At 47.1% G+C, this 19,792-nt stretch overlaps 1 protein-coding gene across 1 annotated transcript in view; it reads left to right on the top strand.

The window, feature by feature from the left end:
• Positions 1-19,792, top strand: part of LOC143172043 (synphilin-1-like) — a 116,955-nt gene that overhangs the window by 41,435 nt on the left and 55,728 nt on the right. The window contains 1 exon segment of the mRNA XM_076361260.1: positions 5,171-5,273. Within this exon segment, the coding sequence (XP_076217375.1) occupies positions 5,217-5,273 (57 nt within the window). The 5' untranslated portion in view covers positions 5,171-5,216.

Below are 19,792 nucleotides of genomic sequence, written 5' to 3'. Positions count from 1 at the left end.
CCTTTCACCAGCTCTGTTGTCCTCCTCTGGACACATTCAAGGACCTTCACATCCTTCTTAAATTGAGGGGCCCAGAACTGCACACAGTACTCAAGGTGAGGCCGCACTAATGCTAAATACAGGGGGATAATCACCTCTTTTGACTGGCTGGTTATACTGTGTTTGATGAACCCCAGGATGCAGTTTGCCCTCTTGGCTGCCAGGGCACACTGCTGACTCCTATTGAGCCTGCTGTCGACCAGCACCCCCAGATCCCTTTCTGCAGGGCTGCTCTTCAGCCACTCCTCTCCCAGTCTAGACTTGTGCCCAGCATTACTCCGTCCCAGGTGCAGAATCTGGCATTTGGGTGTCATAGAATCATAGAATGGTTTGGGTTGGAAGGGACCTTTAAAGATCATCTAGTCCAACCCTCCTGCAATGAGCAGGGACATCTTCAACTCGATCAGGTTGCTCAGAGCCCCATCCAACCTGACCTTGAATGTTTCCAGGGATGGGGCATCTACAACATCTCTGGGCAACCTGTTCCAGTGTTTCACCACGCTCATCGTAAAAAATTTTTTCCTTCTATCTAGTCTGAATCTACTTTCTTTTAGTTTAAAACCATTGCCCCTTGTCCTATCGCTATTAAAAAGTTTGTCCCCATCTTTCTTATAAGCCCCCTTTAAATTGTTAAATTTCATCCCATTAATCTTTGCCCAATGCTCCAATCTATCTAGATCCCTCTGCAAGGCCTCTTGTCCCTCAAGAGAGTCAACAGCACTTCCCAGTTTGGTATCATCAGCAAACTTGCTAATGGTGTATTCAACTCCTGCATCCAGATCATTGATGAAAATATTAAACAGAACTGACCCTAGAATTGAGCCCTGAGGAACACCGCTGGTGACCAGTCGCCAGCCAGATGTAGCCCCATTCACTACAACCCTTTGAGCCCTGCCGTTCAGCCAGTTCTTCACCCAGCGCACCGTAAACCTGCTCATTTCACAGTTGGACAACTTGTCCAGAAGGATGCTGTGAGGGACAGTATCAAAAGACTTAATAAAATCCAGAAAAACTACATCCACCGCCTTCCCTTCATCCACTAGGTGGGTGACTTGATCATAGAAGGAGATCAAATTAGTTAGACAGGACTTTCCCTTTGTGAACCCATGTTGACTGTGCCTGAGGATTGCATTGTTCTTTAAATGCCTTTCAATAGTACCCAGTATAATCTCCATAATTTTTCCAGGAACTGAGGTTAGACTCACAGGTCTGTAGTTCCCTGGGTCTTCCCTCACGCCCTTCTTGTAAACTGAAATAACGTTGGCTAGCTTCCAGTCAGCAGGGACCTCCCCAGACTCCTAAGATCCTTAGTAGATGATCGAGAGGGGTCCTGCCGTAACATCCACTAGCTCCTTCAGTACTCTGGGATCCATCCCATCAGGCCCCATGGACTTGTGAACATTCAGCTGATACAGCTGGTCCCTTACAATTTCAGTGTCCACAAATGAAAGTCACTGTTCCCACACTCGTGGTCCTCCGGCTCAGGGGACTGGGCAGCCCAAGGTCTATCCATATTATTAAAGACTGAGGCACAAAAACGCATTGAATGCCTTTGCTCTTTCTTCATCCCTATTAGTCAGGTGACCATTTTCAACAAGTATCGGTCCAATGTTTTCCTTGGACCTTCTCTTACTCTTAATGTACTTAAAAAAGCCCTTCTTGTTATCTGACACAACACCGGCCAGTTTCAACTCTAATTGAGCTTTGGCCTTTCGTGTCTTCTCCCTGCATATACGAACCACAGCTCTCTAATCTTCCTGCGAAGCCTGACCTTGCTTCTAGAGATCGTACAATTTCTTTTTCCTCTTGAGCTCCACGAGGAGGTCCCTGTTCAGCCAAGCTGGTCTTCTGCCCCGCTTCCTTGACTTCTGACACAAAGGGATTGCCTGTTCCTGTGCTTCTAAAAGGTGGTTCTTAAAGACTGACCAGCACTCGTGGACTCCTAAGCCCTCAAAAGCAGATTCCCGGGGGACTCTGCTAAATAGCTCCCCGAGTAGCTTAAAGTTTGCTCTCCTGAAGTCCAGGGTAGCAACTCTGCTGTCCTTTTTTCTCATTACACTGAAAATTTTCAACTCAACCATTTCATGATCACCGTGGCCAAGACAGCCACCTACCATCACATCCCCCACGAGTCCTTCTCTATTCACAAACAGCAAGTCTAGGAGGGCATCTTTCCTAGTTGGCTCACTGAGTACTTGTGACAAGAAGTTACCTCCCACAAACTTCAAGAATTTCCAAGACCTGCTTGTCACAGCAGTATGGTATTCCCAGTTGATGTCTGGGAAGTTGAAATCTCCCATAACGACAAGGGCTACCGATCCAGAGATTTCTCCTAATTGCCTATAGAATAACTCATCGGTGCTTACATCCTGGCTGGGTGATCGGTAGCAGACACCCACTACAACATCTCCTTTGTTTTCCATCCCCCTAATCCTCACCCAGAGGCTCTCAACCACATCATCGCTAACTGCAAGGGCTGTACAGTCAAACCTCTCCCTTACATATAATGCGACACCTCCACCTCGCCTGCCCTGCCTATCCCTCCTGAACAGCCTGTAGCCCTCCATCCCAGCACTCGAATCGTGGGACTCATTCCACCAAGTCTCACTAATACCAATGATATCGTAGCTCTGGGAACTAACCAATGCTTCCAGTTCATCCTGTTTGTTTCTCATTGTCATGGTTTAACCTCAGTCGGCAACAGAGCACCACACAGCCGCTCGCTCACTCCCCCACCCTGGTGGGATGGGGGAGAGAATCGGAAGAGTAGAAGTGAGAAAACTCGTGGGTTGAGATAAAAACAGTTTAATAATTGAAATAAAATTAAATACTACTACTACTAATAGTAATAATAATAAGAAGAATATAGAAAGTAAGTGATGCACAATGCAATTGCTCACCACTCGCCGACCGATGCCCAGCCGGTCCCTGAGCAGCGGGCCCCCCGGCCAGCGTTCCCCAGTTCATGTACTGAGCATGACGTCATATGGTATGGAATAGCCCTTTGGCCAGTTTGGATCAGCTGTCCTGGCTGTGCCCCCTCCCAGCTTCTTGTGCACCTCCAGCCTTCTCAGTTGGTAGAACATGGGAAGCTGAAAAGTCCTTGACTAGCGTAAGCACTACTTAGCAACAACTAAAACATTGGTGTGTTATCAACATTATTCTCATCCTAAATCCAAAACACAGCCCTGTACCAGCTACTAGGAAGAAAAGTAACTCTATCCCAGCCGAAACCCGGACACTCGTACTGCGTGCATTGGTGTACAAGCATTTCAGATACGCTCCTAAGCCCTCTGTGCTCCCAGGAGCAGTGTAAATGTTCCCACTAGCGTTGCCACCCTCAGGCGATGCCATGCCAACCCTTGGCTTATCTTCGGCAATCCTGTTGGTATCCCCTTCCCCCACCGATTCTAGTTTAAAGCCCTCTCGATCAATCCCGCCAGCTTACATTCAAAGACATGTTTTCCCCATCAGGACAGGTGGATCCCATCAGGCCCCAGTATACCTTGTGCCTCGAAGTCTCTTCCATGGTTTAAAAAACCAATGTTTTGGCAGAGGCACCAGTCCTGGAGCCAGGTATTAATATCCTGGGCTCGCCTGTTTCTTCCCAAGTCTCCTGCCATTACTGATAGGATTGAGGAATACACTACCTGTGCTCCTGATTTTTTTAGCATTCTTTCCAGGGCCCTGAAATCTCTTTTGATTGACCTTAGACTTTTTGTTGTATGCTTATATTGAACCTCTGGAAGGACTGAGTGATGTAGGATCAAGTCTTTATGACTTCCAGTTCAAGTACCACATAGCTATCCTTCCTTAATAATTGAAATGGCTTCTTCATGATATGCAGAGTATAGGAGACAAATAATGTTTAGCTTTTATGATTGTATTGGGTTTGCGTGGCAAGGTTTTGGTAGCAGGGGGGCTGCAGGGGTGGCTTCTGTGAGAAGATGCCAGAAGCTTCCCCCATGTCCGATAGAGCCAGTGCCACCTGGCTCCAAGACGGACCCGCCGCTGGCCAATGCTGAGCCAATCAGTGACAGTGGTAGCGCCTCTGTGATAACATATTTAAGAAGAGGAAAAAAACTGCTGTGCAACAGCATCCGGAAGAGAGAGGAGTGAGAATATGTGAGAGGAACAACTCTGCAGACACCAAGGTCAGTGAAGAAGGAGGGGGAGGAGGTGCTCCAGGCGCCGGAGCAGATTCCCCTGCAGCCCGTGGCAAAGACCATGGTGAGGCAGGTTGTCCCCTGCAGCCCATGGAGGTCCACGGTGGAGCAGATATCCACCCTGCAGCCCATGGAGGACCCCATGCCAGAGCCAGTGGATGCGTGTGAAGGAGGCTGTGACCCCGTGGAGAGCCTGCGCTGGAGCAGGTTTTCTGGCAGGACCTGTGACCCCGTGGAGAGAGGAGCCCATGCTGGAGCAGGTTTTCTGGCAGGACTTGTGACCCTGTGGGGGACCCATGCTGGAGCAGTCTGTTCCTGAAGGACTGCACCCTGTGGAAAGGACATGTGGAAAGGACCCACGCTGGAGCAGTTCGTGAAGAACTGCAGCCTGTGGGAAGGACCCATGTTGGAGAAGTTTGTGGAGGACTGTCTCCCGTGGGTGGGACCCCACGCTGGAGCAGGGGAAGAGTGTGAGGAGGAAGGCGCGGCAGAGACAACGCATGATCAACTGATGGCAACCCCATTCCCCATCCCCCTGCGCCACTCAGGGGGAGGAGGTAGAGAATTCAGGAGTGAAGTTGATCTAGGGAAGAAGGGAGGGGTGGGGGGAAGGTGTTTTAAGATTTTGTTTTTATTTTCTCTGATTTGATAAATTAAAGTAATTTTCTCTGAGTCGAGTCTGTTTTGCCCGTGACGGTAATTGGTGAGTGATCTTCCTGTCCTTATCTTGACCCACGAGTCTTTCGTTGTATTTTTTTCCCCGCCCTGTCCAGCTGAGGAGGGGAGTGATAGCGTGGTTTGGTGGGTACCTGACATCTAGCCAAGGTCAACCCACCACAGATTGTTATGAAAGACTTACTTTACTATGCAAGTTAAATGTTTTTAGTATTCTAGCAACTCTTTTAAAACATTTCTGTATGTTTTTGACTCTTTAGCAAACAATATATTTCTCTTTTCTTAATTAGGTCTTTACTACTGTTCTGACTTACACAAAATGTCCATAGAAGAATAATGGAAGCCCCTGAATACCTCGATTTGGATGAAATAGATTTTAATGATGATATATCAGTAAGTACAAATCTTATTTTATTTTTTCAAGTTGAGACAATCTTAGATATCTCAATCCTGATATAACAAACAACACTGTTGTTAGGAGCAAAATTTCTTTTTGCCTTATATATGGGAATGTTTAAATAGGTTGAATCCACAATAAAAATAAGGTATCTTGTAAGAGAAGTCTCCTACTTCTCTCACCTCTGAATTGCTCCCTCTTCTTATAAGATATTATTCTGCCCTTTCCCACAGCAGCCGTCTCCCAAGTCCAGCTAGGTTTTCTAAATAGGTCTGATGTAGCTACTTGTGACATTCTAGAATGCAGAAAAAGGCAGAAGGAATTCCAGGATTTCAAAGACAGTACTGATCCTTCGTGTTACACCTAAAAGAATTGCAACTGTAAATGTAGGCAAAAATACTGCTTTTATAAGTTAGTTAGTGGTTGTTATAGGAAACACTGATACAGTATATTCGCTTACTCTTAATTATACTTCTACTGCCAATGTTTTATGTGTAATAGAGTTGCTAATATGTTGAACAACTGGTTAACTAGGGACTTGAATACATACATTAAATTCACCATAATAAGTATTTATTAATTGAATTTTCAGGTCGCTTTTACTGTCAAAGACAGTATGCCCCCATCTCTCTCCACATTTTTTATAATTTTATAGGTTTTGTTGTTTTTTTACAAAGGGTCTTGTTTTCCCTTTAGCATTTGGGACTCTTGATTCATTTTAAAACATTCCAGATGCTTTATTCACAGACAGATTCCTTTTGGAGAGGATATTATTTTTACGTATTGTAACAATTTTTATTAACGAGGAATATGGTGAATGCCCAAGATACTGCAAGACAACGAGCCAATCCTGAGAGGATACCTTATTCTGGGCAACTTTCTTCTTATTACTGTTATATGCTAGATCATGTCCTGGTATCTGTTTCTATACTCACTTTTGTAGAACTATAAAATATAATAGCTGTAACCTCTCCATGTCTCTGACCATTGTGACTCTTACTGCATACTGGTGGGTTTAGGTTACTCACTTTTCTGCTGAACAACTCAGGCTGCCTGTTTTAATAGGCTGTTCTCTGATTTGATGCTGAACCTTAAATTAAAAACCAGCACAAATTATAGAGGTAGCAATTTTACTCTCCTGCTTTAACAGGTAGGGGAACAAAGAATTTGTTGGCAGATGCAAAATTAACAAGAGAATTCCTGGTTATTCTAGTACTGTACTCATCTCTTAGTGTACATAATTTTGAGATACCTGGCCTTCACATTTTACCACTAGGCTGCTGTGGAAAGAGCAGCTGCACAGCACTGGTGTTCACAATTTAAATTGTTCCTGTGTACTGGGTCTGGCTGGGATGAAGTTATGAAGTTAACTTTCTTCATAGCAGCCTGTATGGTGCTGTGCTTTGAATTTGTGGCTAAAACAACATTGATAACACACCGACGTTTTGGCTATTGCTGAGCAGTGCTTCCACAGCATCAAGGCTTTCTCTCCAATCCCCTTCTCCACCAAAACAAGTAGGTGTCGTGGTTTAATTTCAGTCGGCAACTAAGCACCACGCAGCCGCTCGCTCACTCCCCCCCACACACCGGTGGGATGGGGGAGAGAATTGGAAGAGCACAAGTTAGAAAAACTCGTGGGTTGAGATAAAAACAGTTTAATAATTGAAATAAAATGATAATAATAATATGATAATAATAATAATACACAAAACAAGTGATGCACAGTACAATTGCTCACCACCCGCCGACCGATGCCCAGCCAGTCCCCGAGCAGCGGCCCCCCCGGCCAGCTTTCCCCAGTTTATGTACTGAGCATGATGTCACATGGTATGGAATGTCCCTTTGGCCAGTTTGGCTGTGCCCCCTCCCAGCTTCTTGTGCACCTCCAGCCTTCTCAGTCGGTAGAGCATGGGAAGCTGAAAAGTCCTTGGCTAGTGTAAGCATTACCTAGCAACAACTAAAACATCGGTGCGTTATCAGTTTTGTTCTCATCCTAAATCCAAAACACTGTACCAGCTACTAGAAAGGAAATTAACTCTATCCCTGCTGAAACCAGGACAATATCCACCCCTTATTCTATACCATCTGCGTCATGCTCAAGTCTCATATTTTCCAGTACATTTTCATTAATCACCACCCCTTTTTTATATACACACACACACAGATATCATTCCCTTCATTTGTGGGCCATCCCTCTAAAATGTTCGGTGAGTTCATTTAGTCCATGACTTCGGGCTCCATCTGTCATAATAATCTTTCAGGGCAGGAAAAATGGAGATGGTATGTGGTGTTGGATTGTTTCATGTTGAAGTCAGTTCTGGTACCATCATCACTGTGCTTTGCTTGGTTTCACTGAAGTTATTCTTCATTAGTCTGGGTGATTCTTATTGTAATAACATTAGTATGGCATATAATATTATTAGTATGATTAGTATATCTGTGTATTATTAGCATAACTATTATAACTATAATTAGTACTTAACATCACATAATTCAGATCATTGGCTATTCTCACCCAAAATCAAATCCCCTTGAGGTACACATCGGACTTCCCCATCCTTCCGCATTATCCACCAAGTGCACCCAGGTCCTTGAGCAAAAGCAATCCCACGGATGGGTCTGCCTCTGCCCGAGGCAGGAATAACCCAAACTGTCTTCCCCAGCATATTTTTTATGTGCACTACAGGGACTTTATTCCCATCTACAGTACGTAAAAGTTCTGACTGGGCAGGGCCAGCTCGATTGGCAGATCCCCTCGTGTTGACTAACCAGGTGGCCTTTGCTAAATGCGTATCCCAATGTTTGAACATCCCGCCACCCATTGCTCTCAGTGTAGTCTTTAACAGTCCATTGTATCGTTCAATTTTCCCAGAGGCTGGTGCATGACAGGGGATGTGATACACCCACTCAATGCCGTGCTCTTTGGCCCAGGTGTCCATGAGGTTGTTTCGGAAATGAGTCCCATTGTCTGACTCAATTCTTTCTGGGGTGCCATGTCGCCATAGGACTTGCTTTTCAAGGCCCAGGATAGCGTTCCGGGCAGTGGCATGGGGCACGGGATATGTTTCCAGCCATCCGGTGGTTGCCTCCACCATTGTAAGCACGTGGCGCTTGCCTTGGCGGGTTTGTGGGAGTGTGATATAATCGATCTGCCAGGCCTCCCCATATTTATATTTCAGCCATCGTCCTCCATACCAAAAAGGCTTTAACCGCTTGGCTTGCTTGATTGCAGCGCATGTTTCGCATTCATGGATAACCTGGGCTATAGTGTCCATGGTCAAGTCCACCCCTCGATCACGAGCCCATCTGTATGTTGCATCTCTTCCTTGATGGCACCCTGAGGTGTCATGGGCCCACCGAGCTATAAACAATTCACCCTTATGTTGCCAGTCCAGATCCACCTGAGCCACTTCAATCTTAGCAGCCTGATCCACCTGCTGGTTGTTTTGATGTTCTTCAGTGGCCCGACTCTTGGGTACGTGAGCATCTACGTGACGGACCTTTACAACCAGGTTCTCCACCCGGGCAGCAATATCTTGCCACAATGCGGCAGCCCAGATGGGTTTGCCTCTGCGCTGCCAGTTGCTCCGCTTGCATTGCTGCAACCACCCCCACAGGGCATTTGCCACCATCCATGAGTCAGTATAGAGATAGAGCACTGGCCACTTTTCTCGGTCAGCAATGTCTAAAGCCAGCTGGATGGCCTTTACTTCTGCAAATTGGCTCGATTCACCTTCTCCTTCAGCCGTTTCTAAAACTTGTCGCATAGGACTCCATACAGCAGCTTTCCACCTCCGATGCTTTCCCACAAGACGACAGGTCCCATCAGTGAACAGGGCATATTGCTTCTCATTTTCTGGTAGTTTATTATACATTGGGGCCTCTTCGAAGATTTGAAATCGTTCTTTCGGGTCACTTGATAGAGAGGGTTTACAATCAGACTGTAATTTGGAATGTGCATTCTCCAAAAACTCACGACGCCTAAGAAAGCTTGTGTTTCCTTTTTGCTAGTTGGTGGAGACATGGCTGTTATTTTGTTGATCACATCCATTGGGATCTGACGACGTCCATCTTGCCATTTTATTCCTAAAAATTGGATCTCCTGTGCAGGTCCCTTGACCTTACTTTGTTTTATGGCAAAACCGGCCTTCAGCAGGATTTGGACTATTTCCTTCCCTTTTTCAAAAACTTCTCCTGCTGTGTTGCCCCACACGATGATATCATCAATGTATTGCAGGTGTTCTGGAGCTCCACCCTGTTCTAGTGCAGTCTGGATTAGTCCATGGCAAATGGTGGGGCTGTGTTTCCACCCCTGGGGCAGTCGGTTCCAGGTGTACTGAACGCCCCTCCAAGTGAAAGCAAATTGTGGCCTGCACTCCACTGCCAAAGGGATTGAGAAAAACGCATTAGCGATATCAATTGTGGCATACCACTTGGCTGCCTTTGATTCCAATTCGTATTGAAGTTCTAGCATGTCTGGCACAGCAGCACTCAGCGGTGGCGTGACTTCATTCAGGCCACGATAGTCTACTGTTATTCTCCACTCTCCATTAGACTTCCGCACTGGCCATATGGGACTGTTAAAGGGTGAGCGGGTCTTGCTGATCACTCCTTGGCTCTCCAGTCGACGAATCAGCTTATGGATGGGAATCAGGGAGTCTCGGTTGGTGCAATATTGCCGCCGGTGCACCGTGGTGGTAGCGATTGGCACCTGTTGGTCTTCGACCTTCAGCAACCCCACAACAGAGGGGTCCTCCGAGAGACCAGGCAAGGTGGACAGCTGTTTAATTTCCCCCATCTCCAAGACAGCTATACCAAAAGCCCACCGGTACCCTTTTGGGTCCTTGAAAGACCCTCTCCTGAGGTAGCCTATGCCAAAGATGCACGGAGCCTCTGGGCCAGTCACAATGGGGTGCTTCTGCCACCCATTCCCAGTTAGACTCACTTCGGCTTCCAATACAGTTAGCTGTTGGGATCCCCCCGTCACCCCAGAAATACAGATGGGTTCTGCCCCTATATAGCTTGATGGCATTAGGGTACACTGTGCACCGGTGTCTACCAGAGCCTTATACTCCTGTGGGTCTGATGTGCCAGGCCACCGAATCCACACAGTCCAGTAAACCCGGTTGTCCCTTTCCTCCCCCTGGCTCGAGGCAGGGCCCCTCTAATCCTCATCACAGTACTCATTTCTCATTTCTTGTACGTACGAGTCAGAAGTTTCTTCATTAAGATCAGAAGTAAGATCTCCCCTTCTACTCTCTCTGGGAAACTGCTCACTGGAAACTGGAGCAGCAATTTTCCTGGAAGAACCTCTTTCTGTGATTGTTTTCCCTTGCAATTCGCGTACCCGTGCCCCTAGGGCTGCAGTCGGTTTCCCATCCCACTTCCTCATGTCCTCTCCGTGGTCACGCAGATAAAACCATAGGGTGCCCCGTGGTGTGTACCCTTTATATTCTCTCTCTTGAGCAAAAGAACGCTTACTTCTAATAGCCGAGATACTGGTCCGTACAGGTGAGGAGTAGGACCTATCCTCTCTGAGTTGCTGGATCTCCCGGGACAGTTTTTCGGACAGTTTCTCCACAGCCGAGACGAGGGAGGAAGAAAGACTTTCCTCGTATTGCCGGAGTTGACTAGCCAATTCATCCACTGTTTGTTCCTCTCCATCTTTCCAGGTTATCACTGCCAATGAATTGGCGTATGACGATGGTGAGCTCCTTATAAACTTCCGCCACATGGGTCGTGTGCACTTGACTTCGTCTGGATCTTTGGATAGTTGTTCATTGTTCAGGTCATCATAAATCACCTCCAGCACAGCTAATTCTCTCAGAAACTGGATACCCTTCTCCATGGTGGCCCACTTGCTTGGGCGACATATGACATCTTCCTTAAAGGGATACCTTTCCTTCACACTTGACAAGAGTCGCCTCCAAAGGCTGAGGATACGTGTCCCTTTTCCAATTGCTTTATCAATGCCCCCTTCCCTAGAAAGGGATCCCAGCTGCTTGGCTTCCCTACCCTCTAATTCCAGGCTACTGGCCCCATTCTCCCAGCATCGGAGCAGCCAGGTGATAATATGCTCGCCTGGACGACGGCTGAAATCTTTTCGTATATCTCGCAGCTCACTCAGGGATAGAGATCGGGTGGTCACTGCCTCGTTTATGAGTTCTTCCTCTTCTTCCTCCCCGGTCAGCGGCCGGCTCTCCTCCTGCTGTTCTCGTGATGGCCCTTCTCCAGGGTATTCGTACAGTTCTTCCTCCGGTTCCCTTTTAGAAGAAGCTTCTTCCTCCCTTACTAAGCGAGCCGACTTCCGCTTCCAAAATTTCTTCTTGTGTACAGGGGCAACTGATACCGGCACAGGTTGGTTCTTTGGTTCAGCCACAGGGCCTGTTGCCGGGGTTGGAGTGGCCGCAGTGCATGTCGCCGGGGTTGGAGTGGCCGCAGTGCATGTTTCCGGGGTTGGAGTGGCCGCAGGGCCTGTCGCCGGGGTTGGAGTGGACACAGGGCCTGTTGCTGGGATTGGAGTGGCCGCAGTGCATGTCGCCGGGGTCTGAGTGGCCTCAGTGCATGTCGCCGGGGTTGGAGTGGCCGTAGTGCGTGTTGCCCGGGTTTGAGCGGCCGCAGGGCCTGTTGCCGGTGTCTGAGTAGCTGCAGTGCATGTTGCTGGGGTCGGAGTGGCTGCAGGGCCTGTTGCCGGGGTCTGAGTGGCTGCACGGCCTGTCGCTGGGGTCGGAGTGGCCGCAGGGCGCGTTGCCCGGGTCTGAGTGGCCGCAGCGCGTGTCGTTTTACTGTCAGAGCCAGAGACCTTCCCTTCCCTTTGAGGGCACTGAATGGTGTTGAACAGGGCTCGGTAGGCATGGGCCAGGCCCCAGCACGTTGCAATGATCTGCATCTCTCTGGAGTTGCCAGGGTGACAGCATACTTTGTCCAAATATTCTACTAACTTTTCAGGATTCTGCACTTGCTCAGGGGTGAAGTTCCAAAACACTGGGGGTGCCCATTGGCCTAGGTACTTGCCCATCTTGTCCCACACACCCTGCCACTCATAATTATTCAGCCTTGGGGCAGATCTCTGGACGATATTCTTAAATTGCTTACCAACTTTAGACAACACCGAAACAATATTCCCAAGAAGTATTAATAGAAGTATCTTAACTGCCCAAGGATGTTCAAAATACTGAACAGTTACTGTAATGAAGGAGGAAACATCATAGAAGAAGGTAGTGACACTGCCATTCTGTATTTCCTCCGTAAAAAAACTCTCAGAAAAGTTACTGCAATTGCTAGTTGTCTCCACGAAATGGTCTCCGTGGTACAGTAACGGCTTCATTGCGAAGTTTACATACCACACTAATGTCAAGGTCAATGTTCTAAAAACAAACCTCACAAGCGAGACATTACTATTCACTGCAGACCACAGCAAACTGCAAAACCCAACACCAATCTTTAACATGTACAGCAGGGAAAAGAGCGCGATGCAGATTATACAAATCAATATCGAGAACAGAGAAACCAACATTGTGACCCACAACTACTAACAGATACAAGTTCTTCTAATACACTCCGGTTAATCTGTTATTATCTCAAACCCTTCGTGCCCCACGTTGGGCGCCAAAAAGGACTGTCGTGGTTTAATTTCAGTCGGCAACTAAGCACCACGCAGCCGCTCGCTCACTCCCCCCCCCACACCGGTGGGATGGGGGAGAGAATTGGAAGAGCACAAGTTAGAAAAACTCGTGGGTTGAGATAAAAACAGTTTAATAATTGAAATAAAATGATAATAATAATATGATAATAATAATAATAATAATAATACACAAAACAAGTGATGCACAGTACAATTGCTCACCATCCGCCAACCGATGCCCAGACAGTCCCCGAGCAGCGCCCCCCCCCCCCCCGGCCAGCTTTCCCCAGTTTATGTACTGAGCATGACGTCACATGGTATGGAATGTCCCTTTGGCCAGTTTGGCTGTGCCCCCTCCCAGCTTCTTGTGCACCTCCAGCCTTCTCAGTCGGTAGAGCATGGGAAGCTGAAAAGTCCTTGGCTAGTGTAAGCATTACCTAGCAACAACTAAAACATCGGTGCGTTATCAGTTTTGTTCTCATCCTAAATCCAAAACACTGTACCAGCTACTAGGAAGGAAATTAACTCTATCCCTGCTGAAACCAGGACAGTAGGTTAGGCATGGGCAAGAGGTTGGGAGGGGACATAGCCAGGACAGCTGATTCAAACTGACCAAAGGGATATTCCATAACATATGATGTTGTGCTCAGCAATAAAAGTTGGGGGAAAGGAGAAGGAAGGGGGGACGTTTGTGGTTATGGAATTTGTCTTTCCAAGAAACGGTTACATGTGCTGAGGCCCTGCTTTCCAGGAAGTGTCTGGACATCTGCCTGCCGATGGGAAGTAGTGAATGAATTCCTCTTTGTGCTTTGCTTGCGCACGCAGCTTTTGCTTTCCCTATTAAACTGTCATTATCCCGATCCACAAGTCTTTTTGCCCTCCTTTCATTTTTTTCTCCCCATTGCCTGGGAGAGGCGAGTGAGCGAAAGGCAGGGTGGATGTTTGGCTGCTGGCCCACCACATTCCTTTTTGGCACTCAATATGGGGCACGAGATAATGACAATTTTGATCTGAGCATGCTACAGCTGTTGCAGTTGTTAATTCGCAGGCTTCTGTGCAGGTCATGGAGCTTGCTTGCTTTACTGTATAATGGAGTCTAGGGATTGTTAGTGGCTGCTTAGAGCTCTTGTTGTTTGCTGTGCTGCTTATCTCTCTGTCTTGCTGTGCCTGGGAAAATTTGATAAAAGCAATGGCCATGCACTTGGCCCTGGCATTGATGCCGGTCCTGTGTTGGGTGGGCTATCTTGTGGAGAGAATGAGGGATTGCACCTCCCTCTTTTCCTCTGGGATTGACGTGGCTGGCTTTGTTGCACAGGCTCCCGAGGTTCTTGTACATCCTTATGTAAGCTGTTTGATCCTGTTACCTAACATCATTGGCTTTTTGTTAGGTGTGTGGAACCTGGTTTCATTCTGGCATAAGAACAAACAATTTTGGGTGAGGCGATACTGAAATGTGCTCTTAAGCGGTGTGGCAGGGTGTGTGGAAGGATTTGGGCAGGTGCCTAGTTCAGTTATCCCCTCCAATAACCTGGGATTTTATGCCTGAACAGGCATGTCATCCCGTTGAATTGGCATGCCACTTGACGGAAGGGTGCCTTGCCTACCCTAATGAGATGCAGCAACTCCTAGCACTGTATTGGGGCTTAGCCTGTGCCTATCGAGCCTCTGTTCAGCACCATCAAAGGAGCATGGCTGAGACAGGGACTCAAACCACATCTGAGGACACCATGGATGAGACAGGGACCAAAACCCCAACTACAGTAATCACCCTGGTAGTGAAAAAGAAACACTGGGTGCAGAGGTTGACAGGACCATACCATCGATTAGTAAAGGAGGAGGAGGAGGAGGAAGGGTCTGATCAGGAAGCTGGTCCTTTGTGAAGGAAACAGGAGGAAGAAGTGAGAGAAATCACCCAAGAGGCGGAAATTACCCAGTCCCTAACCCTGGATGAACTTCAAGATATATGGAAAGTTTATGGCTGCCAACGAGGCAAGTGGATTGCTGCCTGTTTGCTCCGATAATGGGATACTGGGACCAACAGTCAGGAATTAGAGGGTAAGGAAGCCCAGCAGCTGGGATCCCTAGATAGGGACTGGGGAAGTGACAAATAGAAGAGCGGCAACAATCTGCAGTCCCTGGAGGCAGCTCCTGTTGTGTGAGGGCAAGATATCCATTCAAAGATCTTATAAATTACTGAGGGAAGTGGACCACCGCTGATGGGATGTCCAGTATCTGAGATGATTAGTGGTGGTGGAAGTTGTCTACAATAACCTGGATGACAACCAGGCCTCCAAAGATCTGGATGACGTCCAGTGTACACAGGCCATGTGGAGGTTTGTCTGAAATGCACTGTTGTTGTATTCCAACACCATGGCGATGATGGACTGACCAGACCTCAAGATACCAACTGTGTAGAGACTGTCCAGCTGGCTCCGGCACGTTGTAGAGAATCTCTTGTCCTCCTTATCCCCACGGGCTAGCATCTTGGTTGTCAGGGGCACTCCACAGGGTCAGCCTCTCCTTGCCAGAGGGAAAGGAAGCCCCAGGCACATGCCACGTGATACCCTCTGGTTCTTCCTGCGTGACCAGGGGGAGGACATGAGGAAGTGGGATTGTGAACCCAACTCTAAGCTAGAAGCCCACGTACACGAACTGAGGGGGAAGACAGCTGCTAAGAAGGGTCCATGCAAGAAGGCTGTCAGTCCAGCTGCTGTTCAAATGGTAGAAGGCAACCAGTGATCGCCCAGACGTAGAAGAAGGGCTGAGAATGTCTCTCCCCTTGATTTTGGTGAAGGGGCTTCTGGTTTGACATCGTGGGGGTTTGGTGGGTTGACCTTGGCTATCTGCCAGCTGCTCACCAATCCCCTCTATCACTCCCCCTCCTCAACAGGACAGGGGGAGAAAAAGTGACAAAAAGCTCGTGGGTCGAGATTAGGACAGGGAGATCACTCAGCAACTACTGTCACTCTCCTCTCTCCCAGCTGCTGTTGCACAGCAGTTTTTGCCCCTTCTTAAATATGGTATCGCAGAGGCACTACCAACATCACTGATTGGCTCAGCTTTGGCCAGCAGTGGATCTGTCTTGGAGCCGGCTGGAACTGACTCTGTCTGACATGGGGGTAGCTTCTGGCATCTTCTCACAGAAGCCACCCCTGCAGCCACCCCCGCTACCAAAAGCTTGCCACATAAACCAATACAGGGGGTCAGATAGTGAATACTCCGACTGGGAATAGAGGGTCCCTGCCTCTGGCCAGACAGAGGAAAGGGATGACCAGGTTTATTGGACTGTGTGGATTTGATGGCCTGATGTATCGGATCCATAGGAGTATTAGACTTTGGTGGACACCGGTGCACAGTGTACCCTAATGCCATCAGGGTAGAAGGGGGAGGAACCCGTCTGGATTTCTGGAGGGCCTCTGTGTTGGAGGCCGAGGTGAGCCTAACAAGGAACAAGTGGCAAAAACATCCTATTGTGACCAGCCCAGAGACTCTGTGTATCCTTGGCATAGACTACCTCAGGAGAGGGTACTTCAGGGACCCAAGACAGTACTGCTGGGTCTTTGGTGTAGCCACTGTGGATGCAGAGAAGATTAAACAACTGTCTACCCTGCCCGACCTCATGGAGGATCCCTCTGTTGTGGGCTTGCTGCGCGTTGAAGAACAGCAAGTGCCAATCGCTACCATGATGGCACACCGATGACAGTATCACACCAACCAAGGACTCCCTAGTTCCCATCTATGAGCTGATTCATCGACTGGAGAGTCAAGGAATGATCAGCAAGACTCACTCACACTTTAATAGCCCCATATGGCCAGAGCAAAAGCCTGATGGAGGGTGGAGACTAACAGTAGACTATTGTGGCCTGAACAAAGTCACGCCACTGCTGAGTGCTGCCGTACCAGACATGCTAGAACTCCAATAGGGACTGGAGTCAAAGGCAGCCAAGTGGTATGCTACAGCTGACATTGCCAATGCGTTTTTCTCAATCCCTTTGGCAGCAGAGTGCAGGCCACAGTTTGCTTTCACGTGGAGGGGTGTCCAATACAACTGAAATCAACTGCCCCAGGGGTGGGAGCACAGCCCTATCATTTGCCATGGACTGATCCAGACTGCACTGGAACAGGGTGATGCCCCTGAACATCTACAATACATCGATGACATCATCGTGTGGGTCAACACAGAGAAAGATGTGTTTGAGAAAGGGAAAAGAATAATACAGGTCCTTCTGAAAGCTGGTTTTGCCAGAAAGCAAAGCAAGGTCAAAGGACCTGAACAAGAGATCCAGTTCTTGGGCCTATGAAGACAGGCTGAGAGAGTTGGGATTGTTCAGCTTGGAGAAGAGAAGGCTCCGGGGAGACCTTATTGCGGCCTTTCAATATATAAAGGGGGCTTATAAGAAAGACGGAGAGAGATGTTTTACCAGGGCCTGTAGTGACAGGACAAGGGGTAATGGTTTTAAACTGAAAGAGGGTAGATTTAGATTGGACATAAGGAAGAAATTTTTTACGATGAGGGTGGTGAGATATTGGAACTAGTTGCCCAAAGAAGTTGAGGATGCCCCATCATTGGAAGTGTTCAAGAGATTCTTATTGTTGCAGCTGAGTGTCGTGGTTTAACCTCAGCCAGCAACTGAGCACCACACAGCTGCTCGTTCACTCTCCCCCCGCCCTCGTGGGATGGGGGAGAGAATCGGAAGAGTAAAAGTGAGAAAACTCGTGGGTTGAGATAAAGACAGTTTAATAATTGAAATAAAATAAAATAATAATAATAGTAATAATAATAATAAAAGAATATACAAAGCAAGTGATGTACAATGCAATTGCTCACCACCCGCCGACCAATGCCCAGCCAGTCCCAGAGCAGCGGTCCCCCTGGCCAACTTTCCCCTAGTTTATATACTGAGCATGACATCACATGGTATGGAATATCCCTTTGGCCAGTTTGGGTCAGCTGTCCTGGCTGTGCCCCCTCCCAGCTTCTTGTGCACCCCCAGCCTTCTCAGTCGGCAGAGCATGGGAAGCTGAAAAGTCCTTGACTAGTGTAAGCACTACTTAGCAACAACTAAAACATTGGTGTGTTATCAACATTATTCTCATCCTAAATCCAAAACACAGCCCTGTACCAGCTACTAGGAAGGAAATTAACTCTATCCCAGCTGAAACCAGGACACTGAGGTTTCTCAAAACCTCTCTGAATCTGGCCATCAAGGGGAAAAGTAAGGCACAGGAAGTTTTTAGAATAGAATAGAATAGAATAGAACAGAACAGAACAGAATAGAATAGAATAGTTCAGTTGGAAGGGACCTACCACAGTCATCTAGTCCAACTGCCTGACCACTTCAGGGCTGACCAAAAGTTAAAGCATGTTATTAAGGGCATTGTCCAAATGCCTCTTAAACACTGACAGGCACGGGGCATCAACCACCTCTCTAGGAAGCCTGTTCCAGTGTTTGACCATCCTCTCGGTAAAGAAATGCTTCCTAATGTCCAGTGTGAACCTCCCTGACACAGCTATGAACCATTCCCACACGTCCTGTCACTGGATACCAGGGAGAAGAGATCAGCACCTCCCTCTCCATTTGCCCTCCTCAGGAAGCTGTAGAGACCAATGAGGTCGCCCCTCAGCCTCCTTTTCTCCAAACTAGACAAACCCAAAGTCCTTAGCCGCTCGTCATAGGACATGCCTTCCAGCCCTTTCACCAGCTCTGTCGCCCTCCTCTGGACACATTCAAGGACCTTCACATCCTTCTTAAATTGAGGGCCCCAGAACTGCACACAGTACTTAAGGTGAGGCTAAATAAAGTAACTACAATCAATTGAGCAACAGTCTTATTTAAACTCATTTGCATCAGATAAGTGAATTACTTCTTCAGTTGGTCACATGGAGTTGACTATGTGTTAGAAGCAAATTAAACTTTGAATGATGAACTGTCAACAAAAACGGGAACAATGTATGACCATTTCTTTCTCGTGTGGAAAGTTGATGCAGTTTTACATGTAGTTGTTTTGCTACATTGGTAGCAACCATATGGGGTTTAGATATTCTTCTAAAATTTTCAGTTATGCTAATCCTTAATGCTTTTTTCTGTTTTAGTTTCCAAAATACTATTTTTAATAGTTCTTTCGTATGTGTAAAGCCATTAATCTTTCACAGACTTCATGATTTTCATTTGTTTAAGTGGAGATTCCTATAACACTCTAAGCATTAGATTAAGGAAGGGTTGGTATTAAGTAACTTAATTTCTGTATGTCAGAATTTGTAGCTTTATAACACTGGATCATGTGCCTTATTGAGCATATTCCACAAGATTATAAGAAAAAGATTGCTGTTATTAAGATAAATATGCCATCTTTGTTCTTTTCCCTTTTAATATTGAATTCAGAGAATAACATATTGATCAATATCAGGTGTATCCCATCACATCAAAGTAGTAATGCATGTTTGCTTTAATAAAGTCTAGGTTAGAGAAATGAGCATGTGGTCCGATATGTCTATGGACATGCATCTCTCTGAAATTAGATCTCTATGTGCAAATATTCTGCATTGCTTTTGCATATTGCTTTGTGAAAGCTTGAATCCTAATTCTCTTAAGCATGAAGTATCTTGCAATATAAGTGCTGCAATAGATGCTCAGGTGGGCAAAGTGAGACCCTCGACATTTACTGCGTAGCCTACACCTATTCTCACCTTTGATATACCTGTGCATCCCATGGAAAGAATGGGTATATAAAGTGTATTCATGACTTTAATAATGGTGATCTACAGGAAGGAGAAATCTGAGGTGGGGGGATGCTTTGCCATAGCTTTGAAAATCTGTTTGATATCCTTTGATGTAGGACACAAAAGCAGATGCCACCTGCTTTTTTTCATGCTACTTGAGAACACTATCA

The sequence above is a fragment of the Aptenodytes patagonicus genome, chromosome W (genome assembly GCF_965638725.1).
Source record: "Aptenodytes patagonicus chromosome W, bAptPat1.pri.cur, whole genome shotgun sequence".
In the NCBI taxonomy this organism is placed as follows: Eukaryota; Metazoa; Chordata; class Aves; order Sphenisciformes; family Spheniscidae; genus Aptenodytes; species Aptenodytes patagonicus.
The sequence above is the reverse complement of the archived record's forward strand: the minus strand, read 5'-3'. Positions and strand labels throughout refer to the sequence as shown.